Raw genomic sequence first — 26,789 nt, 5'->3', positions numbered from 1 at the left:
AGCAGGACTGCAGCTGAAAGAGTGCAGAACCAAAGTGTGCTGCCGGCTGCTGAGTCGTGTGACTCGGTGCTTTAACTTGGTCCCTTGACTTTTCTCTTACTCGTCGCATTTCCCAGCCCTACGTCCGTGTGAACACTAATGCTAGAGCTATCTAGACGCAGAACATATTATTATTCAGTCTGCAGACAGTTCTTGGGGGGCCAGGTCTCCACCCCTTCGGTTTAGACCTTTGTTCAGTGAAGCGAGGTGAGGCGAGGTCATAGACTGAGTTCCCCTGGGGCCCAAAAGGTCTCTTTGTTCCAACTGCATTTTTGTCCAGTTGGTTTGGGAAAGCAGACTGTTGATCAGAGGGTGGAGGCGGCATTCATCATTTCTTCCCCCAAAACGAATCCCAATACCTGTTTTCATGGGCAGAGGTGGAGGTGGTTAGGGGCAGCTTCCAGTAGTAGCTGTGAGAGTGTGTGGGGCACTGTGTGCTTTCTCATTCACTGCTCACGTGGGTGAGGGAGGTGCTGTCCTCGCTCTGTTCTGTACATGAGAGAACAGGAACACCAAGGTGACGTGGACTTCCCAACGTCACACAGCTAGTGAGTGGCAGGGCAGGGATTTGAGCCCGAGTCTCCTGGTGACGGAGACTCTTGCTGGTAGCCGCTGTGCTCAGTTACAGTCAGACAAGACCTGGTACAGTAAAGGGCATGGAACATGAGGCCCGTGGCTCACTTGTGAGCTGATGTGTCGAGATTGTAGATGGCTCTTGTATCTCTGCATGGGCTGGGTGCGAGAGGGTGTGCGGGGAGCCTGGCACTGAGCTGTGTGCTGCTTGGAGAGCAGTGATGTGTTGCTGGAATAACCTTGCTCTGCTCTGTAGGTATGGAGAGGCACATCGAGGAAGATGAGGTCCGGTCGTCGGCTGACCTTCGGATTCGGAAATCCCAGGTAAGATTTTCCCTGGTCATGTCATCCAGTCTTAATTTTTTTTTTGGTCTTAGCTGTGGAGTCTTTTTTTTTTTCTTTTGTAAGGTACAGTTCTTATTTGGATTCATTTGGAAGAACTGGTAAAGGAGACCTGCCCAGGCTGAAGCAGGAGAGGGGCCAGAGTCCAGCCCTTTTGGCCCCTCTGTCACCCTCTGCTTCTCTAAGGAGGCCCATGAAGAACTTCCCAAGGTTCCTCTAGGGCACAGCTTCAGAGTTTGTGTGCCTCCTGTTTTACTCAGGAGGAAACAGAGGTCTCTGAAGACTGTGGTCATTAGTTGTCCAGTCGGAGTTAGGCTCTCTGGTGGTCATCAAAGATATGATCCATGTCCTCAAAGAACTGGCAGTTGTGTTCAAGTGGCAGAAGGATGCTATCACATGGGACCTAACAGGAGAGCAGTGTAGGAAGACTCAATGAAGTGCACGGTGCTCTCCGCATTCACAGAGCTCGGGAAGAATTGGGGGTAGTCAGAGGGGGCTGGGCCTTGGATGGGCGAGAGTGGCAACATGGACAGGTTCAGGGGTCGAGAGGTTCCCCTAAGAGGCCTGGGGACAGGAGCGGGGGGTGTGTTAGTAGCAGTAGTGGTAGTGATGGGGGTGGGGCAGGGGTGAGGGGCTGGCATGGAGAGAATAGCCTGTCTGGAGAGAAAAGCTGGCTGTGGGCTAGTGGCCATTGAATTTGATTGAGAATGTAGTGCTGTACTCCAGAGATCTTTGAATACCTGTCTGGGGAACCTGGATAGGATCAGGTGGCCTGTGTGCATTTACTTCAGCTTGCAGTCTGTTAGGAGGTAGTCTGGGGGCCTCCTGAAAGCTGGACCAGAGTGGGGCACGGGCGAGAGGCAGGTGGGTCTCTTGCTGGGCTTTTGCAATGACTTTGGTTTGAATGTGCGTGCTGCTAGTGGGTTTGGAAAGGGTACAAATACTGGTGATTTTGCAAAGGAGAAGCCAGTAGGCCTTGATGTGGAGAGGTGGGCAAGGAATAAAAATAATGGTGAAGATTGGAACACAGGCACAGGGAGCTCTTGAGTGAATGCATTGACTTATAAGCAAGGGAAGTTAGGAAGGTCAGGTTGGGTAAGAACTCAAGGATTTTGGCAGGTGTTGGATTTGGAAGGGAGTCTGGCAGCTTTAGAAAGCAAGCCAAGGGTTGTGCCAGAAAAACGCAGCTAGTCATGTGGATGCAGGGCTCTCCTTTGGCCTCAGGATTATCACGTGAGGTCAGCAGGGCAGGTAAACAGATGCTGAACACATGCCTTGGAAAGGTCAGCAGACTGTCTTGATGGTGCGAATTTAGGAAAGCGGAAAGTTGAGTCTTACACCTGGTCTTTTGCTTCCAAGTCCAATGCTGCCACAGACTGGGCCGGATGGGGCCGGGGGTGTGGGCTCTATAACAGTGTGGGGTCCCTGGCCATCAGCTCCTGGGGGCTCACTGCACTTGGCATGGTTCCCACAGCATTCCGTCCTGTCCCGGAAGTTTGTGGAGGTGATGACCAAATACAACGAGGCTCAGGTGGACTTCCGTGAACGCAGTAAAGGGCGAATCCAGCGGCAGCTCGAAATCAGTACGTGTTTGAAGTTGGTGCGCGCCCCTTCGCCTGCCACGGGGCTGTCTGTCCCCAGTCGGGAGAACTGGGAGAGTGAGGAGCAGCACCCCTGCTTGTGGCTTCTGCCCGCATTTGCACCCAAACTCAGGAGAGGCCTTAGGGCACTGGTGCACCTGGTGCCATGTCATGGGCTGCAAGGTGGCATGATGGTTGTTGGACCCAGGTCGTTTGGTTCCTGTGGACACCAGCATTTCCTCACATGGAGGGGAGGCACTTGCTGACAGTTGCTCTCCTGGGGACCTACGACATCTTTTTGTTGTGTCTTTGACAGCAGAGAACATTTATGAGATTATAGGATGGCGCTGGGTGCTGTGAGGAACAGACATATTCTGACAGCCCCGCCCTTCAGGGACTTGGGGCACTACAGGGTGCCAAGGGCTCTAAGTGGAGGAAGTATGTGAAGCAGGAAGTGGTCAGAGAAAAGCAAGTGTGTTTAGGAGTGCTGCCACTGTCCAGCCTGGGAAGGGGGAGCCCTTGGGAAGAGCAATGTGGGGTTAGGTGGAGGACGGAGGGCTCACCTAGGAACTGGCTCCCGATCCTCCGAGGCCCAGTGAACGGGCCAGTCAGCTTTCTGAGCTAGGAAGGGATGTGGTCAGATATGTCCTTCAGGAAGGTAACCACCTGTAATGCTAAGGGTGGATTAGATTAGGGGAGAAATTGGAAGTAAGGCGTGTCAGGAGCTCTTGGGGGTGTGTTATAAAGGCCACGGTCTTTAGAGTGAAGTTACCGTGTTCCTGGTTTTCAGGGAACTTTTTTTGTTTTTTTAAAGACTCTATTTAATTGAGAGAGACAGAGATAGCAACAGAGAGCACGAGTGAGCACAAGCTGGGAGAGGGAGAAGCAGACTTCTCCCTGAACAGGAAGCCTGATGTGGGGCTCGATCCCAGGACCCCGGGGTCATGACCCGAATCAATAGCTGATGCTTAACTGAGCCACCCAGGCGCCCTTTTCAGGGAACTTTTGAATTGGTGTGCTTTGTTTGGTCTTGTATTTGATGCTCTACTTCTTTTGTTATAAAGCCGGCAAAAAGACCACAGATGAGGAGCTGGAGGAGATGCTGGAGAGTGGGAACCCCGCCATATTCACTTCTGGGGTGAGTGCCTGGGAGCTGGGATGCACGCCCCTCTCGTGGAGAGGGGAGGCTGCCGTGGAGCTCCGTGTGGTTGGTGCGGGAAGGTCCGCAGGTGCAGGGAGGCAGGGGGGCAGGGGCCTGTGGCAGGGGTGCCGGCTGATGATTGGTCTTTGTGTGGCCTGTTGTAGATCATGGACTCCCAGATTTCCAAGCAAGCCCTCAGTGAGATCGAGGGGCGGCACAAGGACATTGTGAGGCTGGAGAGCAGCATCAAGGAGCTTCATGACATGTTTGTGGACATCGCCATGCTGGTGGAGAATCAGGTAACCCTGGGGAGAGGCAGGAAAGCTCAGGTCCTCCTGAGACGGGAGGACTGGAAGGTCAGTGAGGTGCGGTGGGGAATCATCGGGAGTCCTCATGATGGAGTAACAGGATCCCAGTGTCCCAGGAAAGGAATGCCCTCCTGAGTGCCAGCTCATCCTTGTCCTCTGGCCTGCTCCTTTGGCCTCACTTCTGCTTACTGTGGGGTTTGATGCGCTCAGTCAAGTACTCCCTCCTTCTGCCTGCACCTCTTGTTTCCCTTCTAAGTGGGGATGTGGGTTCTTAATGAGGATGCCTTAAAGCAGTCTCCTGATAGGAACAATTTCATGGGTGACACTGAAAACAGGATCATTTCCCCAATTCACGGTGAAAAGTTAGCTTTTGCAGAGGTTTTAATTTTTTTCCCATTTTTGTTTTTTCTTCTGTATGTTTTTCCAAAAATTTTGGCACCTTTTGCTAAGGAACAAGAACAGATAACAAAATGAAGGAAGGAAAGGTAGAACAATATTTGTAGGAACACTTGAAACCCTCATGGTTTGTCACCTTACTCTGTCCCTGGGCATGTTTGCTCAGGGTTGTAAGTCTCTGTCACCTGCATAGGGTGTTGGCTCCACATGGTCAGGTGGTTGCTGTTCTTATGATGAAGTCAGAGACGCCACGGGGTCCAGGTGTGCTGCCGTTACCATGAACTTCCAGCTGTTCTGCTCTCCTGGAAGGGACTGAGAACAGCTTCCTTTGTGGAAGGGCTGCAAAACCTGCCTGAAGCCCGAGCACTGCTTGGCTGGTTTCCGACAGCCGTCCCCTGCTCAGGGCCCAGGTGCCTTTCCTCTGCTCCCTGCTGGCCTTTGAGACCATTCCTTAAGTGCCTCCTTCCCTGCTCTTCTTTCTTCTCTCCTCGCGGCCTTGCTGAGGACTTGGTTTGAGAGTCAAGTGATGGTAAGTGCCTTTCTCTGCTTATAGAGTGCCGTAAAGCAACGGGTTGTGTTGAGGCAGGTCGAGGTAGGTGAGGGGCGTTCCCATCCTAAGATGCCCAGAATTAACTACAGCGACCGTGCTTCCTCGTCAGGAAGTAATCGCTGGGAGATGGTTGGGAATCTTGCCAAGAGATCACTGTCTCTTAATAACCACGGAGATATAAGATGTAACCAGACAGCTTAGGTAAACCCAATGTCTGTCACCTTAGGGGCCTGGGAGTTTCTCCTGGAGAAAGCAGATGTTCCCAACCTTAGATGTTTACGGAGCAGCTCCTGTTGGCCAGTCTGTTCTGAAGAACTAGGCAACAAACTTGCCTCAGGCCAAATGAACTTGGTTCAGGTCTGCACGACTAGGAAGAGGCCAGCATCCCAGTTATTATGCCCTAAGATATTCTTATTATGGTTCCTCTCCTCATATGCTTAATTAAAAACAGAATGGTGGTGGTGGGATCTGTTAGAACATGTATTTGCCAGGCATCTCGACATTGTGCTCCAGGTGCTCCATGCAGTGCCTGTCCCAGAGAAGTAATTTACTGAGTGTTGCTTGAGTGAGTGACCACCACCAGGGCCTGGGGAGCCATAGGTAATCCCATGTAAGATGGAACGTGTGCCCCACAGAAGACTTCTGAATGCTCCTCTTTGCACCGGGGATTATAACCAAGAGCTCCAACTCTCCTGGCTTGGGTTTATGGGGTGTGACTCATGTCTGTTCTTTGCAGGGTGAGATGCTAGATAACATAGAGCTGAATGTCATGCACACAGTGGACCATGTGGAGAAGGCACGGGAAGAAACGAAAAGAGCCGTGAAGTACCAGGGTCAGGCCCGGAAGGTGAGGCTCTCCGGCTGCCTTCAGAGAAGAGAGTCCATTCTCCTTGCTGTCTCTCGCTCTTTCTCTCTTCCCTGTGCCTGTCTCTGTTTCTGCTGCCACCACCTCTTGCATCCGGGGAAAGGGAGCCATGATTGACCGTATCGAGAGCAACATGGACCAGTCAGTGGGCTTTGTGGAGCGGGCCGTGGCAGATACCAAAAAGGCTGTCAAGTTTCAGAGTGAAGCTCGGAGGGTGAGCGCCTTAGTCTCCACTGGTCTGGCTTGCTTCTCCTCTCTCTGGTCCTCCCCACCTGTGTACTTGATCCTTTGCCTTCCCTTTCTGTCCTGGCCTCATCCCAACACCTACGTCAGCCTTTCCCAGAGAGTAGCTGCCCTTTCTCCCCTGGTGTGCCTTGCATGGATCTGGCTCACATGCTCTCTACCCAAGAACCCACACTTGAAGACAGTTCTTCAGGGTGGATGCATTGCCCAGTGTTGCCGTTAGACTTCTCCTGGCTGGAGCTCATGATCCTTTCAGATGTTACACTTCACTCCTCTGTTCTTCAGAAACCTGTTCACTCTCTTCCACTCCCTTAACCAAGCCCACCCCCCTTTTATCTACTGTGAACCCAGTGCTGTGCTGATCTCCATACAACATTACCTCCTATCTTATGGAGCACCTGTTATTCCCTACTTATAGGTGAAACTGTTAAGGGTCAGACGTTAAGTAATTGGCTTCATGGCACCTAGTAAGTATAGGATTGGGATTCAAATTCAGATTCCAATCATGCTCTTTCCCCCACACCAGCATATTTACCCCTCTCCCGGTGTCCCTGTTGCTTGAGAACTTCTCAACTTCTCTGCCCATTGTGGTAGCCAGCTCTGGTGGCTTGTGCTTTTTAGACTGTTCTTTTCTGACTATTCTCCTGGGCTCTGATAATTTTGTTCTTCAGTTCTTTGATTTTCTTCCAACTTTACCTATTGCTTGTGCAGGGATTCAAGGAGCTGGGAAATTATTTCACCTGACGAATCCAGGCTGGCTCACAATAGGACTGCCATCCTGCTTTCTGATCCCCAATCACTGGACTGGGTCTGATGGATGGGCGTATGCTTTAGGGGAAAGACAGACAGAAGTTTGAAATTAGGACTATTTGAAAACATACACTTCTTCTTGAAAAGGAAAAATTGGTCTCTTGATACCTTGGCTTATTGCTGCTCGGAGACCCTGTGATGGTTGCTTTTGTATCTGTCCACATGTGCAAGACTTAGTGTGAGTCGAGAGCCCACAGAAGCTCCATATTTCCATCTGCTGGCCTTGCTAGCCAGGAAGTCGCTTAAGATATATAAAATATCCTAATAGAATGTCTTTATGTAGATCTATAGTCTTATTTGGGTTGATAAGAGGCTTTCAATGTAGAGGTGAGAGGGGTTGGGTTTTGGATGAGTTGTTTTTTGGTTGTTTGTAATAATGGTTTGTTTCTCTTATCCTCTCCAGAAATTGATAATTATCATTGTGGTAGTAGTGGTGTTGCTGGGCATTTTAGCATTGATTATTGGACTTTCCGTTGGGCTGAAGTAATGGCGGCCTGAGTGGTTGCTGCACTGAAATGTAAGTAAATGGAAGGTTCTTGGGGATTCTGGATTGGCTCCCTCTTGAGAAATTGGCCTGGGATTTCACATGGCAGTGCTCCTCCCTTGTGATTGTCCTTGGACACACACACTGAGCTCTCTCAGACTTTCCATCACCTGTGCCTTCTTTCATCTCCTTAAAATACTCTTCTGGGCTTCTGGTGCGAGGGGAAGTTCTCTTGTGGGCCGGGCTCCCATTGGTTCCTCTCCTGGGGACTCTGTCCCAGCTCTTTGTCTTACACTGTAGGTTGCCACCTGTCCTGGCACACCTGAGCACCACATTTTCGCTCCTTTTGCTCGGGAAGCACGCTCCTGATTGGGTACAATCTATGTCCTGAGTCTGGGGTTCATCTTCTGAATTCTTGCTGACTTTCATGGATGTTGGGCTTTGCTTTCCATTCCCTTTTTAGTGTAAACAAAGCTTTGGATTGGGGTTTGGGGTGGTGGGGTTTTGTTTGTGGCTGACGGGTTGGATCTTGAATGATACAGCAGTTAACATTTTTGAGTGTTGAGTCGGGCCAGCCCGTGTATGGAACACCTCATACACACGTCCTCGAGGCCCCACAACACCTTCTTGAGGTAGGTACTGTTGCTTATCATATTTTACAGACGAAGACACTCAGGCTTAAAGAGATGTTAAGTCACAGGGCCAAGTTTGAACACACAGCTGATGGTGGGCCCAGGAGAGTTCTTCCCTACATCTTAGCTTCTCTTTGTAAAACCAGTAGCCATTTATCACTGTCTATCAAGTCCAGAGAACCTTGGAGGAGAGTAAGTTTAAAATTTAGGCTATTAATTTCTTTAAATCTGTCAGGGCTTCATGTGCATGGTAGCAGCACGACGGGAATGATCTAATTATTGGCACTGTTAACACTTTTGTGACTTCTTAAATATTACTTTTCTGAATAAAATATAGGATGTCATATTAACAAAAACATATAAAACACAGAAAAGGTGAACAGAATTAATTTTTAATGTTATTGCTGATAACCTTGTGGCACGTTCACACACTCAGATATGGTTTCATAGACTTCAGACTACGTTATCGATGGTTTTAGACCCAGTTCAAAAATCCTAGGCATCATTCCACATCACTGAAATCTCTTTGTAAATCTAATTTTCAACACAAGACTGTGAATATACTCTCAATTATTTAATACTTCCCCAAAGTTAGAGTTTTGTGATTACTGTGTTACTGTAACAAACAGTATGACTAACCTCTATTTTTCTCATTGCTGTTTTCTCTTATGAATTCAAAGAAGTCTGGTTGCTGAGGTAATAGATACCAATGTCTTTAATACTTGACCCATACTTCCATGTTGGTAACCAGACCTGATTCTTCTCTTCATTTTTGCTTCCGTGAGCCTCTTCTTCCTTCTTCCTCCTCCCATGTGACCAGAGGGTCTCGAAGTTAGATATTTATAGCACTAAACATCAACAACTTCTTGAGAATGTAAATGAATTCCTTTTTTAAATGAGGAGACTAATTAATGTATTGTTTTTAGTTGACTTACCTGATCTCCAAAATGCTGTGTCGTCGCTGAGTAGTGTTGGGCTGTTTACTGTAGTGTATTTCATAAAGTCGGGACTGGTTGCTGCTTTTAGGTCTGGACCACCCCACCCCCCCCATGTGGCCTGAGGGCAAGAGGTCTCTGAACAGGAGGGAGGGAAGACAGCCTTCCTTTGACTCCCCAGTTGTGTGCCAGGTACTGTTCTAGGATAGTAACATTGTCCGCATTTTCAGATGGGAAACTCTCTGAAGCACAGTAAAGTTAAGAAACTTGCCCGAGCCTACCCAGCACTTAAGATGGAGCAGCCATGATGACCCCTGAACTTTTCTTTATTCTTTTCACTGTGTGAGAGAAGTGCGGAGTAGGAGAGTAACGGAGAAGATTCAAGTTCTGGAACTTGTATTTGAAAAGTGCTGATGGGGGCCCCGGAGAGAGAACGGGTAGCTTTTGTGGATCGACGGTGCCACCCCCTGGCAAGTCCTTCCACGGGAATGTGACAGCCTGTGTGAAGGATTATAAAAAGCCCAGGGATTTATTTTTAATATGGCTTTTTGTTTCTTTCACGACAGGATATTTATTTCTGGGTCCTGTCTTGGGTTTGTCTACAGGATTTCTCAGGTTTACTGTTGACTTCTCCATTGCTCTCCTTTTTGCAGTGATGTCTGACCTTCCGTCTCCACCTTCTAGGTTTGTGACTGAGTGTTAATGTTGCTCTCCACCATCATCCTGTGTACTGATCAGCTCCTCCTTCCCCTGCCTCTCTTAGAACCCGATTTCACTCCAGCCTGGTGTGGCCACCCTTGTCTTCAGACGGGAACAGAGTTTGAATGGCCTTCCTGTGAGAGAGTGCGACCTGTTCCTTTGTTTCCTTGTAGCCGTCCTTGGACCTGACCCAGCAAACAATTTAGCCCCGGAGGAAGCTAATCTACCTGATGCAACCCTGAGTTCTCCTCAAAACCTTCTCCTGCCTCACCAACTCTGAAGTGCCTTCTCTCCCAGACAGTACGAACCAACCCAGCTTCTCTTTGTTCCCTCTGAATGTGTCAAATTATGCCTTGCACCTTGGAAAGCCCATTCCAAACCTTCCCAAGGTGCTGTATTTTCTACCTCATGGATTATTCTCCTTCCAGAAATTGCAGTGTATTTTGTAGGGGGTTATCGTTAACAACACAAAGGGATTCTTCCAAGTGTGGCAACAATAAGGCTTGGCTTGAGCCTTCTACTTGGCAGGGTCTTGGTCCTCACAGTTTGTTTTCCCTATGTCTTGAAAATATGTGGAACTGGCAGATGTCATTTTGGTCTTAGAAGCTGACTTGTTTGAAGTTCAATTTTAAATTAAGCTCTCAGTATGTTCAGCTTGGTGGCCAACTTCAATCTTTATGTTGTATTCTCTCATGTTTACTCAAGGAGGCACCAGCATGATACGGTTGTCCTAGGTTGCCATTTGTAAAGGCTGAGGGTATGAGATATTTGTTTCCCTCTCTGACTCTTGGAAACTGGCTGTTCTCCATTGGAGTGATGCTTTGTGAAGCCATTGCCTTGAGGTGAAAAATAACCAGGCACTTAAAATTGGGCCAGGGACAAGGTGCTTGAGTCTCAGGCTCTGGAAATGCTCAGATTGGTGCGAGTATTCAGTCACTCATTTCATATATTCCAGATGTATTTTTATAATCATGTGTGTGAGACGTATGTATATATTTGCCCGTGTCACTCAGGAAGTAGGAAACTAGAAATGGAGAATATTATAACCTTGAAACAAACAAACAGACAAACCAACCCCTTGAGCTGGGCTAAAAATTAGGTAAGAGACATTTGCTTATCTGCAAATGAATCATAGTAGAAATGTGATCTTCTGGTGTCATCGAGAAACCTTGTTTTCTGGTGAGTACTGGGACAATCATAGATCTTTGGGGTGAGGACTAAGTTGACCCCCTTAAGTTTTTCTGCTTAGCAGACAGAAGGTGTGACAAGTTTTGGCACCTCTCCCCACTGCTGCATAGGTGAGGCTTGTCCTGAGAACATCCCAGAGCAATTTGAGATCATTCCCGTGGCCTTTAGGATGATCCCGTCTCCAGGGCTGAGTCAGCTGGGGGAGACCGGGGACTACTGAGTAGCTGGTATGGCTACCAGGTTAATGAGCTTGACAGGTTCTTTGTCTCCCCCAATTCTTGTCATGTAGGAAGCAACAGCCAGGAAATGATTTCAAGTGTAGTGACTATGCTGACCCCCTTAGATTCTCTGCCAGTCTCCCTGATGTATAGTTTAGCTTTAACTTTCTAGGATAGGGTGAGCACCTAATCCAGGGACTACCCCTTGGCTTCCTTTGCAAAGGCTATGTACTTCATCATTGCTCAGCACTCAGACAGAGCCAAGGGGATGCCCTCTTACCCATGGCTATGAAGTCAGGACAGTGGACAGGCTCCAGCAACAAGGGAAGACAAGCTCTAATCACAGGTCTTTGTTGAGCCCTGGGGCTTAGTTTGGAATACAAGTGAAGGGTTTTTTTGTCATTTGTATTTTTTAAATGTAAACTTGATTATTTTATTGATAATTTAAAAATAAATTACTTTATATTGATTGTGAAACAGTTCTGGCTCTATTTCCCTGCAAAATAGTGGTTGGGTGCCACCATATGGTGGTTTTTGTTTAGGTTTTGGAAAAAGGGTTAAAATCCTTTTTAACCATGTGCCAGACCAGATGGATCAAAAGTTCTAAATTTTGAAAATGGTTTAACTCTCAAAGAATACATTGAACTACATTTGAATTTCAGGTTTAAGGTACTCCCACCAGGAATGTGGTTCACTTGTCGTGGGTATCTGGCTCTAGGAGAGGATAGGGATAACTCTCATGTGATGGGATCCAGAAGGCAGAACAACATACTAAACACCCTTAGAGATTGCTGTTGATCTAATTTTGAATATCTCGCCTGAAAGCAATGCTTCTATTCATGTCCTGGGTTCTAGAAGCCAGATCCATCTCCCTTTCCCTTCACATCTTCCTCCCATGTCTGGATCCACTTTTGTCTTCCTTCCCTTCCAACTCTGCACAGTGACACTGCTTCTCACATGCTTTTTCTTTCCTTGTCTGGATGAGCAGAAGAAGATCATGATCATGATCTGCTGTATTATCCTTGCGATCATCTTAGCTTCTACCATTGGGGGCATATTTGCCTGAAAAAGGTGAGCCAGCTGTGGGGAGGGTGGGAGGTACTTTCACTTACTTTTATGTCCTTAGGGCATTTGTTGTTTGTAGCTGGGTTCCCCAGATTTGGGTGGGATTAGGTGGTAGAATAGATAAAGGCTGGAGAGAACTAAGGAAAAAGTTTTCATAGAGAGAAAAATGTGTTAATAATGAGTTGGCAGTAGATGGGGAAGGCAGGTGGCAGTCCGTTCCATAACCAGGGCTGGTAGCAGAATGCTCTGTTTAGAATGCTTTGTAGAAGGATGTTGATTTCCTGCAGCAAAATTTGGGCAGTGGTGTCTGGGAATGGCTAAAGGAGAAAGAATTAGTTCTTGCATTGGAAGCACCCCAAACTCCTTAGGAGGAGAGAGCCAGCCAGTAAATCCAGAGTAAATTAATTTCCTCTCTTTGAGGGTTCAGGCTAGTTAGTGCAGACTCGCTGAGTAGACTCTTTGCCGCTGCAGGGGAAGGGCTTGGTGATCCTGGCTTCGGACATCCTGTTGTATAACCTGTGATTTTCTTCCCCCCTCCGTTCTCTCCTGCAGTCCTCCCCAGCAGAGCCTCGGTCGGCATTTTTCATCCTTCTTTCACTTCTGTGGTGCCATCACTTCTCCACTGCAGATTCCTCAACAGCTACTCCTCTTTCCATTATGAAACCTATGACACAGGGTGTCCATCAACTACCTGTTGAAAGTTATGCAAAGGTAGACTTAGGACAGTGCAGAATTGGGTGGGGGCGGGGCTGAAGGAACAGTTTGCACAGCAACATGAGGCTGGTTAGGAAGATGGTGTCCAGGAGGGGCTGTGGGCTGGAGAATACGTGCCTGTCCAGGAAATAAAACAGAGCCAGGCAGGTATTGGAGCACACCCAGCTCATCAGCACTTCATTTTCTCTTTGATCAACACCAGGCCTTTGTTACGTCTGCTCTTCAGGTTCTTCTAGGTCTCATCTTTGACCAGCTCTCCATCTACTTCCTTCTTCAGGGTCTAATAGTCTAAAGTGAAGATGGTCTAACCATAGGCGCCATGCAGGTCTTGCTCACAGCAGCGTCCCCAGTGCTTAGCACAGTGCCTGCCACTTACGGATGTTCAAGTATCAGTTGACTTAATTACCTGTAATTAAGCTCTGATTTCTGCTAACGGTTGAGTCCATGGGTTTTACTCTGAAACCTATTAAGGCATCAGTGGTAAGTGGGTTTGTTAGTATCAGAGGCTGTGTGCAAATACCTGGGAAGGGGCTGACTCACTTATGCAAAAATAGGACAGGCCTCCCTTTACTGTGACATACAAAGTCCTTTTTTATGGGTGGTGATGGAGTTGACAGTCTCTCACTCTGCAAAGATTGGCTGGCCCCACGATTGTGGTTCAGTAACCCGGTGTGGATCCCAAACAAAAGAAACAGGTTTATACCACAACTGAACTCCCAACAGTCATCAGCACCATACTCGTGAACCGTAGCAGAGATGAGAGGTCAGGTCAGAGAGGTGACAGGTGGCTACCACTCCCACGGTTTCTTATATGGTTTGTGGTGCTAACTGAAACTGATTTTGTTGGCCAACAATGTGTGTATAAAACTGTCCCAAACAATGGCCCCAATTCAAGGTTCAGATGTGTTCTAATGCAATCTAGTAATTATATTACAAGAGCTTCACTAAAAATACATTAAGAACCACCATGTACAACTCTTGAGGACCATGTAACTGTTTAGATATATTTGTACTTTTGAAAGTAGATTACTTTCTTTGTGGGACATCTTTTTAAGAAAGTGGGATTAAACTGGTAAGAACAGATACTACACTTGACCTTAGCCAAAAGTGGGATTAAAAAAAAAAAGCTGACATTTCAAGTCAGTGTGCTGTTTTCTACCTACTTTCAAAAGCAAATGGTTTACTATTTCTATCCATTTGTATTTCTTTCAGTTTTATAGGGGATAGAAAACTGCTGGCTAGCTCTGGAAGAGATGAATCTTGTTAAAGACAGACAGGAAGGTGGAACCATGGGGATCTGGAACACATGGGGCCTTTATTCATCCAACAGTAACTAGTTGAGTGCTGTGTGGCACACTGCACCGTCCTAGAACCTGCAGGGAAGCAAAGGTAGAGCCAAACACTCACCCTCCTCAGAGAATTTCAGACCTAGGAAAGGCCAGACAACAATCTTTATCAAAGTTCCTTGTGTTAAAAGGCAATGCTATGTTCCTTACTGTATTGTCCAACGTCCCCCTTTGCCTTCCAAGATTGAGAGATGGGTAGCTGGACATAAATAAATATCTGGTCAATCAATTAACGTATGTACTGCTGTTTTTTTGCTTTCCAAAAACGTCTGTAACTAGTAAAGATATCAACTAGCTCCTGTACTATAAAAGGTAGTACAGAATTCTCCCACTGTCCCAAAGTAGAGCGTTCCTAAGCTGAAATGATGTACAGTGAAGAACTACCATTTTGTAAAAGCGAAAATCTTCAGATTTCTTTCAGTTTGAGAAAAACAGGTACTAATGTAGCTCTTTGGTAAAAGTGAAGCAATGTGCAGGGAAACCCGTGCAGATATTAAATCCAACTTATACCAGAGGTGGGAGATGGAAGCATTTGTTTCAGCCCTGAAGACATTCATCTTACAGCTGGGGAGAACTGGACCCCCTAACAGTCAGTGAAGCCAGCTTCATAATCATTTAAGGATTAGGAATGACCAATGAAAAGTTATATCCTGAGGTGATACTCATACTTTATTTGATATAAATATAATGCACTTAAAAAAAAATCAACAGATATTCTACAATTTCTCAGAAATAATTTACTCATATACTGTTCCTCGGTTAGATCTCAGAGCCACCCGAAGACTGTAAGGGTAGGCTGAGGGGAATAAAAATGTAGATTCTTTCTCTTGGTAGCCTTTGTACATTTATGTCTCCCATTCTCACTACACACGTTCAGGCATATAGAACTTGCCCCAGTACCGCCCCTTCTGGGTCAAGTCATACGGGCTCAGGAATTTCCGTATCCCAAGCATGTTGGCAGTGGCTATGCGCTCAAAGGTCCAGGGGTTTTGGTTGTTCTGTTCCCGTTCCTCCTGATCTTTCCGCATCTTCTCAAGAGTCTCACGGCTCACGGCCTTTGCTGGGAAGGGCAACTTGTGGGCAACCTGGTCCAGGAAACCTTGTACCTCTTTGAATTCACAACGCCCACCCACCTCTACTATGAGACGGCCAGCCTTCACAGGAGTCACGTAGTGATCAATGGCACCTTTGCCTCCCCCCATGCGCTGTCCCATACCCTTGCGGGTGATGGGCTTGAAAGGGGCTGGTACTCTCCATAAAGCAAACATGTTCTTGGGGTCCATAGAGCGGTTGATTGTCAGGCGCATCATTTCAAAATGGCCCCAATGGAGGTAACCACCACCCAGTGCCTAAAAGTGGATGAAAGAATTAGAAATTAGAAATACGTGGGGACTTGGTTATCTTTTATGCACTCTTTTATAGTAACTGTAGCTTCAATGATATACATAAAAATAAAAAGTTCTACTGTGTACCATGGAGGAAAAGCCTAGGGTACAGTAATAAATGAAAATAAGGTGGACCCATTTCAATGGATAACCAGGGAAGGCCTTTTTGAGGAGGTGATATTTATTTAAAAGATTTATTTGTCAGAGAGACAGTGAGCGAGAGAGAGAGCACAAGCAGGGGAAGCAACAGGCAGAGGGATAAGCAAGCTCCCCACTGAGCAGGGAGCCCTATGCAGGGCTCGATCCCAGGACCCTGGGATCATGACCTGAGCTGAAGGCAGACGCTTAACCCACTGAGCCAGCCACCCAGGCATCCTGAGAAGGTGATATATATTTATTTATTTATTTTTAATTTTTTTTTTTTATTATGTTAATCCTACATCATTAGTTTTTGATGTAGTGTTCCATGATTCATTGTTTGCGTGTAGCACCCAGTGTTCCATGCAGAACGTGCCCTCTTTAATACCCATCACCAGGCTAACCCATCCCCCCACCCCCTCCCCTGTAGAACCCTCAGTTTGTTTTTCAGAGTCCATAGTCTCTCATGGTTCGTCTATGAGGAGGTGATATTTAAAGCTGAGATGAGAATGGCATGAACTAGTCAAGGGAAAACACAACAGTTAAAGGCAGAGGAGTGGCTTGGTGAGTGTGAGCCAAAGCCAGAGTGGCTGGCGTAGAGTGAGGGACAGGGTGTGGGCATGAGGTTGTGAGAGGCTGCCAGGGGCGGATCAGCAGCCTGTGGGAAGGACTGTAAAATACCGCTCTGGCTGCCTGATGGGAAATCCATCCTAGTCCACACCCACTTGTGCAGCTACTGACGTCAAGCCTCCGGGGAAGCTACTCTAGGACGGAAACCGCTGTCTCACATCCTAAGTCATGGATAGTTTTATTTTCACCAGAGGCCTGAGAAGATTTCATAGTCTGATTATAGGGGCCAATTAGGTAGCCTTCCTTCTCCTGTTTTTACATTATTTTCACTTGACATGAAAAGGAAAGACACACAACTCAAACGTCTACTGGGTAGTGCACATCAGTTTCAACAGCAAATGGTGGCAGTTCAATAAAACCCGTGGAGGACGAGAATGAACTCCCAAGGGCATGAGATTTTGCTAGTCCTGGCTTCCATCCTGTAGCTGCTTGACAACTCACTTACCAAGATTGCAAAACTGCCTTCTGTGAACTCAGTAGCTTCAGTAGAAGGTCCCCGGATGTCACTCAAGTTCTTAGGTTCCCTTCTCACTTTTGGCACGAGTGGTACCCTTTCAACAAATCTAAGCTTGGGCTTTTCAGGAATGGAAACATCTAAAAGGAGCACAGACAACCAAGAAGAAATAAAACCACACATCTCAAAGGATCCATTTTCTTCCTAGAAAGATTTATATCAATCAAGTGGGAATCTTAAAGTTACCACTGAAAAGTACTTTGAAAAGTACATTAGGTTTTTCCTGCGGATGCTTTTTTATTGACACCAGAATCTCTGGGTTATGATGAGTATTAATGGAGAGGTTTCTGAACCTTTGAAGATAATATAACCTTCAAAGGAAATGCTCTCTGCCTAACACTAGAAAAGTGACCATCTGGGAAGGTACAGAGATTAAGACTGTCACAGATAACACTGGCTTTTTTTTTCCCCCAATGTTTACTAAGTGCTAGACATTGAGCTGAATGCTTGATGTGCAGTATCTCAATCTTTAAAACAACTTTATAACCCTGATAATTTTTTAAGGCTTCCCTTTTTAAAAATGTTGACCTTCTTAAAGTTTAACACACATAATCAAAGGGCCAAATAAAAAATGTACAGGTCAGGGAATTATCACAAAGTGAATGCATAAACACACCCACATTAACGGTCACCCTGCTCAAGAAACAGAACATTAGGCAAGTACCATTTTAAATCTCCATTTTATAAAAGAGGAACCTGAGGCCTAGAGACATTTTATAATCTGGTCTAAGCCATCCAGCGAAAACAGCAAAGCCAGACAGTATGACTTTTTTTTTTCCCCCAAATACTACACAGCCTCTCTGGATGTTAATAGAGGTGGTGGAAAGAACACTACATTGTACATGACAATATCTAAGTTCTGCTCTGCCACATTCTTGTTAGGAAACCTACAACCTAGGAATCCTTTGATCTATGGTGTATTTCTACAGGGGCTTTTCATGCTGGCACCTGTACATTTCCCACAATGTCCAACAGCTTATATGTTGAGGGCGGGTGGATTGAAATGCACGCCAGACACGGTACCTCTTTTTCATGTTGGACATTCCGACAAGTCGGGGAAAAAATTAACTTCTAAGTCATTTAAACATGTCTATGGTAAAAAAGGCATGGCTTTATCATGGAGTCAAATATAAAACAAGACTCTTGAAGGAAATACCAAATTATCAACTGGCTAACAGGCTTATAGAAACTGCCACCTGCTCTCCTCCACTTTTTTTTTTTTTTTTTTTTAAGATTTTATTTATTTGAGAGAGAGAGCACGCACAAGCAGGGGGAGCGGCAGGCAGAGGGAGAGGTAGGCTCCCCGCTGGGCAGGGAGCTGGATGTGGGACTCGATCCCAGGACCCCGGGATCATGACCTGAGCCGAAGTCAGCCCCTTAACCGACTGAGCCACCCAGGCATCCCTCTCCTCCAGCTTCTATAAGCAGTTACAGAGAAATTTAGTGATGCTGTCTCTCACCTCCAAATCCGTATGTACTTCCAGAGCATTCAGTAGTTTCACAATTATTTGTAGAAGATAAAACGCTCAGAGGTCAAGAACACTTTCGTATTTTGCTTGTTTTTGTTTCTTTTTTAAGATTTCCAATATATTAAAGACATGGTAAATTATATTTACAAAACTGGTCTATCTTAACGTTTACATTTAACAAGTGAATGCTTTTCACGTATAGTTATATGACTGCATACATGTAACATCCTTTAGGGAGAACATCAGAAGTTCAAATTTGATGGCAATGAGCCCTGGCTCGGGGTGGACCAGCGCCATACAGTGGGAGGCCACAGGGGAGATACCCCATTACACAGTTGCTCCGTAACAGCAGGGACCTTTGCGGGGCTCTCGTCCTCTGCTATATCCCGACCGTTCACAACACTTCTTGGCATACAGCATGCCCCCGATACATATTTACTGAGCGAGTGAACGGAGAAGAGGAAGCAGAAGAACTCGCCTACCCTCTTCCAGGTCCCATCAGAGAAAAGACAAACACGAAAGTGACAAGAGTTCTCACCCTCAAAAGTCGGCACCGGGAGCAGCGTCTTTAGGCCAGCACTGGCGGGCGGGACGGCCCAAGAATCTACAAAGGCAAATCGAATTAAAATCCGAAAGCGGTAAGACCTGGGCCTGGTACGACCCAGACCAAAGTCAGTCCCGACGGAGTGCCTTGATGGTGGGCCGCGGGTTCCGCTAAATGGGCTCACGGGCCCAGCACCAAGCCCCACCCCAAGGAAGCCAGCAGGGGTCTCCGGGCGTCGACCCCCGCACGAGTAACCGCGGCGAGGGAGCGCGGCCCCCACTCAGCTCTGCGGCAATGGTCGGCGGAGCCGCGTAGGCGCCGCACTCGGGGTGGGGACGTCTTCTGAGGGACCGAGGGCCTCCTGACCTGACAGCCGCGCTCTCAGGAGCGGCGCTCCGGCTCGAGCCAGCAGCCGCCACATGGCCACGCGAGTCCGGCAGCCACGGGGTTCCCAAGGCGAACGCGGCGACTCCCTGGACCTGTCTGGGCCGGAAGTTGCGTTCGCAAGCGTCCGTTCCCCAGAGAGTCCCGGCGGAAGCGGAAGAAACGGGGCCGCGTCGGCTGCGCTCCCGCGTCGGCGCGTGCTAGCCACGCCCAGCGCCGCTTCAGGCTTCTGGACGTGTCCATACACTCCGGGGTCGCTCGCTCCCTGGATGCGGGCAGCCGGGTGGGGATTTCTGCGCTCTTCTACGCCGAGCGCCGTGTTGAGAAAGCCTGGCTTCCCTGAGCGGGTCGTGTGTCACAGATCACTGCTTTCCGCCGCTTCTCTAGGGGGCAGCTCAGAGACATTAGGAAAAGCCCACTGATTGACCATTGTTTGAGCTTTAGTGGGCTTGCAGTATGTTAGGCGTTCAGTACCTCGTCACTGCCTGTGGTCCTTTAAGGAGTTCAGGGGATAAGGAAGTCGTGACACCCATTTGCAGATAACATACCGAGGGTCAAAGGATTTAACTTACCCAGGGTCACACAGCAGGAAAACGGTAAGATCAGAATTTGAGTCTGTGTCACTCCAGGGACCCCAGGGACTGGACTGTATCAAAACTTGATTATCAAGTTAAAACAATGCACGACTCTTCGGGGAGGATGTTGGGAAAGTTATTTTTGTCGGTCTGAAACGTTTTAATATTTAGAATGAGAGAGGATCTTTCCCCAAGCTTCTAGGACACAAATGGGATTAACAAATTGAGACCGATGTCTGTTGTATTTAAATCACGCTAAATCTGTGCGTGGTCTTTCCCCAGAGATTAATTTCATAAATGGCAACAAATAAAACCTGTAATGCTTGCAAAGCTGCTGGGAGAACTTTCTCTGTCCACTATGTTAGGCACTTCTTGATGATCTGCACACTGAAGCTGTCTCAAAAGAGTTAATGGATTTTATTACAGCCAACCATTTCTGTCCTTTTAGAACAGTTCTCTGAAAGGGTTTAACTGTCCCGCCTCCCAAGCCAGTGTCAGATTCTAGACAGCTCTTCCCTGCTCCCTTCCACCCAAAGTCGGAGATCTGAATGTGCTCAGGCATTTAGAAATCTCAAGCTGAATATTGTGTAATTTTGTTTTGGATGGAAAGTAAAGTGTCAGAACAATCTCTTTGATTGGTCTCTAAGTCTTTTGGTGCCCCCCTCCCCAACTTCCACCTCGTTTATTTTAAAAGAAAAAAGTGAATTCAGAGTTTTACATTTAAATAGTAACTATGACAAATGATGTCTGTTTTTCTTTGCAAGAGTTGTGCCAGCTACAATGGAGGATATAAAGAGGAAAAACCGTGATCCTATTCTTTAGGAATTCATGTTTAGGTAGGGACAATATGATGAGCATACAATTGCTAACGTTGAGATATCAGAAGAGAAGTATGAATAAAGCGTTGTGAAAATGGTAGGGACGGGAGGTCTTACTTGGTCCCTAAAAATGGTTTTCCCTCCTTCCAGTTCTCACAGCTCTTTATTTACACTTCTCTTCTGATAGTTCTATTGTATTTATTTGTAGGAAACTGATGTTCTGGGATGAAATGATTTGCCACACAGCTAATATGATACAAAGTAGGGATAAAAACCTTGCTGTTCTTACTTTTACGGGAACGGGTTTGCTAAAATCTCCCAAAAGTTGGTCTTCAGACCACCTGCCTCAGATGTTACTGAGACCTTCATATAAATATAAGTATCTCGTCCCTACATATTAAGTCAGAAACTCTGAAGGTGGGGTTCAGGGATTCCTATTGTGAACTAAGCCCCATGGGTGATTCTGATGCCTAAGCAAGTTGAGAATCAGTCCTCTGAGCACTTTGAAAATTTAAAAAGCAGAGTAGAGCTGCAAAGCATTGTTTTTGGGTCATGCAGGTCTATATCCACTGCGATTTGTATTTTTTCCCATCTGTATGAAAGTTACCTGGCATCTCAGTTTTTAATCTTTCTTATTTTAAAATCACAAGATAACAGAAACCTGTAGCCTAGCCTAGTTCCAGGTCTGGTTGTTGACGTAAATGGCACCCACACACTTGTTGTCTGTGTCTGTGTACGCGTGTGTGTGCCCACTCTCTCATTTTAATAAAAAGACTGGGTTTTTGCTTATCAGATTCTGATCATAATATCATAGTGTAATAAGTCACCATGGAACTTCCTCACCCCAGGAAGCCCACAGAACCTTCTCAAAGGGCTAGTTAGTATTAGCTTCTTCATCAGTTTAGCTTCCATATGGTGTAGATCATTTCTAAAAGCAATGATTCTGACGTGGTGTTTTGGAGTCCGGGAGCAAACAGTCAGGAAAGATTTCTTGAGATGTTTTCAGTGCAGAAAAGGTGGTTTTTGTTAAAGCACGGGGACAGGACCCGTGGGTAGAAAGAACTGCACTGGGGTTGTGAGCAGTGACTGACTATGTACCTGCAAGTTGGGAGGGGGTTAGGGATAGTGTCTCTAAGGTTTCCAGGAGCTTGAGGGGTCATTTACTACTGTCTAGCAAAAACTTAGTCAGGGGACCCTTCAAATGTAGATCAGTGGGCTAATGATGATTGCTGACATATCTTGAGGGTGTAGGGATAAAGGAAGTTTCCAAAGGGATTGATCTTCACCAACAATGTATCAGAGTGCCTATTTATCCACATCCTTGCTGAGTTTCCTTGCACACCTTTGTTTAGAGCTCTGCCAATATGAAAGGAGAGAAATGATATCCAATATTATGTTTATAACAGGCTGTTAAAACAGGATTGTGTCTGACTCAGCTTTGCCTGAAGCCCCAGCGTATGTGGTAATCCTCACATTCCAGAGTGAGGTGCTGGGCCTTCTGGACAGGATTGATTGATTGATTGATTGATTGATTTTAGATTTTATTTATTTATTTGAGAGAGAGAGAGAGGGAGAGTGCGAGCGATCAGGGGGAGGTGCAGAGGGGGGAAAAATCTCAAGCAAACTCCATGAGCTGAATGTGGACTTGATCTCAGGACCCTGAGATCATGACCTGAGCCACAACCAAGAGTTGGAACCTTACCGACTGAGCCACCCAGGTGCCCCCTGGGCAGGACTTATAAAGGAGGTGGTAGGAAATGGCTTTGTTAATTCTTAGCTCTCCATTTTCTTCCAGCCTGTAAAAAGCACTGGGAAGATCAAGAAAAGAAGTAGAGACTGGAGATTGCATTAAAGATTTCTTTGGACAGATTTGTTGGTATATTGTGAATTCCATTCTCCCTCTCTAATGGCAAGGTATTGGGGTGCTCCATCAAGCTTAATAAGAAACATTTCAAGACCACTCAGCTTGATATGGGACCTCTGTTTGAGGGGGATTGATGTTTGACAAAAGTCTATGTCTGGAGGTTTGTTGCAAAGTAGAGGGCTGCCATTGGGAAGTAGTTACATTTCCATTGGTGGTGGGTCAAAGGTGTGCATACCTTGTTCACCAGATGTGGACCCCCATGCAGTGTGCCGGTTTAGAGTTTTCTTACATCCCGTCTTAGGACCCCACTGAGGATCAAGGACAAAGAAGCTGGAAGAGATGTGATAATGGATGTCCAGGGCCTGAGGGAAGACTTGTATGCAACCAGCCAGTCATGCAGCAGAGATGAATTTGCATGTATCAAGATATCCTCGGCAGTTAGGGTAGGTTGTGTGTGTGTGTGTGTGTGTGTGTGTGTGTGTGTGTGTGTGTGTTTCTCTGGAGAATCCATAAAGCACCCATGAGAGAAAGAGTATACTCTATACTGGGAACTGAGTCAACTACTGTTGGGTGTTGTATCATTTTGCTAGGGCTGATGTAACCAAGTACCCCAAACTGGGGGCTTAAACAACAGAAAGTTATTGCCTCACATTTCTGGAGGCCTGAAGTCTGAAATCAAGGTGTCAGCAGGGTTGGTTCCTTCTGAGGGCTGTGAGGAAGGGGCTGTCCCAGGTCTCTGTCCTGGGCTCATGGATGGCCATCTTCTCCCTATCTCTCTTCCCATAGTCTTCCCCTTTATGTGTGTCTTTGTGTCCAAATTTCCCCTTTTGATAAGACACTAGTCTTACTGGATTAGGGCCCACCCTATTGACCTCATTTAACTTGATTACCTCTGTAAAGACCCTTTCTCCTAATAATGTCACATTCTGGGGTACAGTGGATGGGGGGTGGAAGTGGGGAGTAGGGGGGTGAAGGGGGTAATTGGGGCTCCAACACATATTGGTTGGTGGGGGGAGGTGGACATACTTCAGCCCTTATCAGGTGCTATGCCTGTCAGTCATCCCAGAGAGGTCAGCAACAGAGGTGAGAGATGAGGGGTAGGGAAGGATCCTACATGACTGGTAAAAGTGCAAAGTGAGGAAATAGAGAACTTCCTCCCCCGGCTGCCATTTTGTTTCCACTACAATCACCCTATCCAGAGCAGGACTGAACTAGCAGAGGGATGCAGCTTCACCTTTAGATGGAATTCAGAATTGTGACTATTACACAGTATTGGACATTTTAGTTACTGAAATCAGAATGTTTTCTTTTTTCCTTCTTAAATCAGAGAAATGAGCAGAAACCCCTCCAGCCTTACAGAGTTGGTTTGGAGTTTGGGTAAGCAGGAACAGGGTAAGCTAAAGTTGATTTTTTTTTTAAATCTTGTTTTTTTTTTTTTAAGATTTTATTTATTCATTTGAGACAGAGATACAGAGAGAGAGAGAGAGAGCATGAGCAGGGAGAGAGGCAGAGGGAGAAGGAGAAGCAGACTCCCCGCTGAGCCAGGAGCCCGATGCGGGGCTTGATCCCAGGGCCCTGGGATCATAACCTGAGCTGAAGGCAGATGCTTAACCATCTGAGCCACCCAGGCGCCCCTAAAGTTAATTTTTTTTTAAAGATTTTATTTTTATATACTCTCTACCCCCAATGTGGGACTCGAACTCAGAACTGTAAGATCAAGAGCTGCAGGCTCCACGGACTGAGCCCTCCAGGCACCCCTAAGGTTGATTTCCAATAGTATTCTCTGAGTCCTACTTCATATAATTTACACACTGGTTATACATTAGTTTGCAATTTTTCAATGACTAGTGATGTTGAACTTTTTCTCCTACCTTTGTTCTCATATTTTTGTCTATTTGTTTTTTCATATGTGTGATTTGCTTATGTACTTTCTCTATGTTTCAATTGTACTGTTTCTTTTTTTATAAATTCTAAATGCTTACTGTATATTAATTATATTAACCCTTGTTTGTATATGATTCAATTTTTGTTTACAGTGTTCATTATGTCCTTTAATTTTTTTTGAGGTAGGACCATTCATAATTTTCATGCAGTAAAATCTTCCAGTTATTTTTTTTAACAGTTTTTGACTTTGATAATATGCTTTATAAGGCCAGAAGTAGGGATGTAGTATAATACTTTTGTCAAGTTGAAAATTCTCATTTAATATGTGATTTTATGGGGCGCCTGGGTGGCTCAGTCAGTTAAGCGTTGGACTCTTGATTTCAGCTCAGGTCATGATTTCAGGGTCATGAAATGGATCCCTGCATCAGGCTCCATGTTGAACGTGGAACCTGTTTAAGATTCTCTCTCTAATGCATGCTCTCTAAATAAATAAATAAATAAATACAATCTTAAAAAAATATGTGATTTTATCATACGCTAAATTCCCACGTAATATTTTTTAGCATTTTATTCCATTCCCATGTTCTCCCTGATCTGAAACCAGTGCTACACTGTTTTAATTATCGTGACTTTATTACATATTTTTATGTTTGGTCAAGTTTACTTTGCTTTCCAAAAAACATCATGGCTGTTTGGCATGTTTGGTCTTCAAGATAAAATTTGGAACTATTTTGTTCTATTCTCTCTCCCTTTCTATTTTTATTTTCTTGACCAGGATTCTTGTTGTTGTTGTTCCTCTTCTTCTTCTTAGAAATCTCAAGTCATTTGTGCTTCTGAGCAAGATTCTTTGTCATTTCAAAGAATTATAGGATCTCAGTTGGAAGAGGCTAGAGGAAGCTCTCTTTAGTTCCTCTTCCTTATCAGGGTGTGGTCTTCAATTGTGAACTTGGTATAGGTCATTCGTATATCTAGTTAAAGGAAAGTACAGTTGGGTTTGGTAACAATCTTCCCTCCTCTCCCCTGTATCTTCACAAAAAACAGTTATGGAGAAAATTGACCACTTCCCTGAAGGAAGTTTAGGCTTTACCAGCCATGTCCAGTAGAGGTCGCAAAAAACGCTTATGAAAGTCCCTGAAACCATAACCAAATCCATGCTTGGGCATTATGCGTTATGCAAAATAATGAACACACATAGACTACATTTTATTACAGTACTGCCTCAAAGTGGAATTGCAGCCTGTCATAGAGCCATTGTCAACCTGCTCGCCTGTCCCCCACCTTTGCCAATACAAATGAACACACCCAGTTAATTGCAAAAGTTGGGGGGCAGTGTTCTCTCTCTCTCACACTCCTTCCTTTCGTTGCCCAATTTATTGTTAAATAAAAAAGGTCATCTTTGTTAAAAGTAATTTTTCCCATTTTCCAGTTGCTCAACTATTGTATTGAATGTAGAAAATGTAGACAATAGAGAAACAAACAAAATCGGTCACCAATAATTCCATCACACAGTTAACCACTCTAATACTCTGGAATGGATGGCATTAGAATGCATCATGAATGTCTTTCTATGTCAGCAAGTATTTATATTCAACACAAATTTTACTGACATTTAAAAAAATTAATTTAATACAGGTGCCTGGGTGGCTCAGTTGGTTGAGCATCTGGCTCTTGATTTCGGCTTAGGTCATGATCTCAGAGTCATGGGATCAAGCCCTGTTCCAGCTCCATGCTCATTGTGGAGTCTGCTTGGGCTTCTGCCCCACCCCCACTCTAAATAAATAAAAATCTTTAAAGATCTAGGTTTTATTGTATTTCATACTTCTTTTAAAAAGTTAATTAACTTTTAAAATAAAGTATAATTAACATACAGTGTTATATTAGTAGCAGGTGTACAATATAGTGATTGAACACTTTATACATTACTCAGTGCTCATCACCATAAGTGTACTTCTTTTTTTTTTTTTAAGATTTTACTTATTTATTTGTCAGGGAGAGAGAGACTGAGCACAAACAGGGGGAGTGGCAGACAGAGGGAGAAGCAGGCTTCCTTCTGAGCAAGGAGCCCAATGCAGGACTCGATCCGAGGATCCTGGGATCATGACTTGAGCCAAAGGCAGACCCTTAACTGACTGAGCCACCCAGGTGCCCCTCCATAAGTGTACTTTCAATCCTCTCCACCTATTTCACCCATCCTACCCCCTCCCTGCTCTGGCAACACCAGTTTGTTCCCTGTAGTTAAGAGTCTGTTTTTTTGTTTGTCTCTTTTTCTTTGTTCATTTGTTTTGTTTCTTTTTTTTTTTAATTTCATTATGTTATGTTAGTCACCATACAATACATCATTGGTTTTTGATGTGGTGATGCATGATCCATTGTTTTCATATAACACCCAGTGCTCCATGCAGTACGTGCCCTCCTTAATACCCATCACCGGGCTAACCAATCCCCCCTCCCCCCTC

The 26,789-nt window shown here is 45.7% G+C and overlaps 3 protein-coding genes across 10 annotated transcripts in view; 2 read left to right on the top strand and 1 right to left on the bottom strand.

Moving 5' to 3' along the window:
• STX3 (syntaxin 3) overlaps positions 1–14,357 on the top strand; it is a 47,384-nt gene extending 33,027 nt beyond the window's left edge. For 4 of the 8 annotated variants that reach the window (XM_036110595.2, XM_078057954.1, XM_078057955.1 and 1 more), the window contains exons 5-10: positions 869–936; positions 2,429–2,537; positions 3,599–3,672; positions 3,840–3,974; positions 5,666–5,776; positions 9,662–14,357. In XM_036110595.2, coding sequence (XP_035966488.1) covers positions 869–936; positions 2,429–2,537; positions 3,599–3,672; positions 3,840–3,974; positions 5,666–5,776; positions 9,662–9,877 — 713 coding nt within the window. In that variant the 3' untranslated portion in view covers positions 9,878–14,357. Of the gene's footprint in view, positions 1–868; positions 937–2,428; positions 2,538–3,598; positions 3,673–3,839; positions 3,975–5,665; positions 5,777–7,250; positions 7,365–9,661 lie in introns of all 8 variants that reach the window. The other 4 variants (XM_078057958.1, XM_078057957.1, XM_078057960.1 and 1 more) reach the window with 4 other exon arrangements.
• The window catches only part of LOC118547243 (uncharacterized), a 215,832-nt gene that overhangs the window by 111,343 nt on the left and 77,700 nt on the right, over positions 1–26,789 (top strand). The window lies entirely within an intron of this gene.
• MRPL16 (mitochondrial ribosomal protein L16) lies at positions 14,769–19,335 on the bottom strand. Its single transcript, XM_036110612.2, has 4 exons — positions 19,175–19,335; positions 18,803–18,868; positions 16,727–16,875; positions 14,769–15,477 (listed from the first exon to the last, which is right to left on the bottom strand). The coding sequence occupies exons 1-4, from the start codon at positions 19,227–19,229 to the stop codon at positions 14,992–14,994; spliced, it is 756 nt and encodes a 251-aa protein (XP_035966505.1). The 5' UTR covers positions 19,230–19,335; the 3' UTR covers positions 14,769–14,991.

The sequence above is a fragment of the Halichoerus grypus genome, chromosome 11 (genome assembly GCF_964656455.1).
Source record: "Halichoerus grypus chromosome 11, mHalGry1.hap1.1, whole genome shotgun sequence".
Taxonomy (NCBI): domain Eukaryota; kingdom Metazoa; phylum Chordata; class Mammalia; order Carnivora; family Phocidae; genus Halichoerus; species Halichoerus grypus.
Note: the sequence above shows the minus strand (reverse complement) of the source record. Positions and strands in the feature narration are given on the sequence as shown.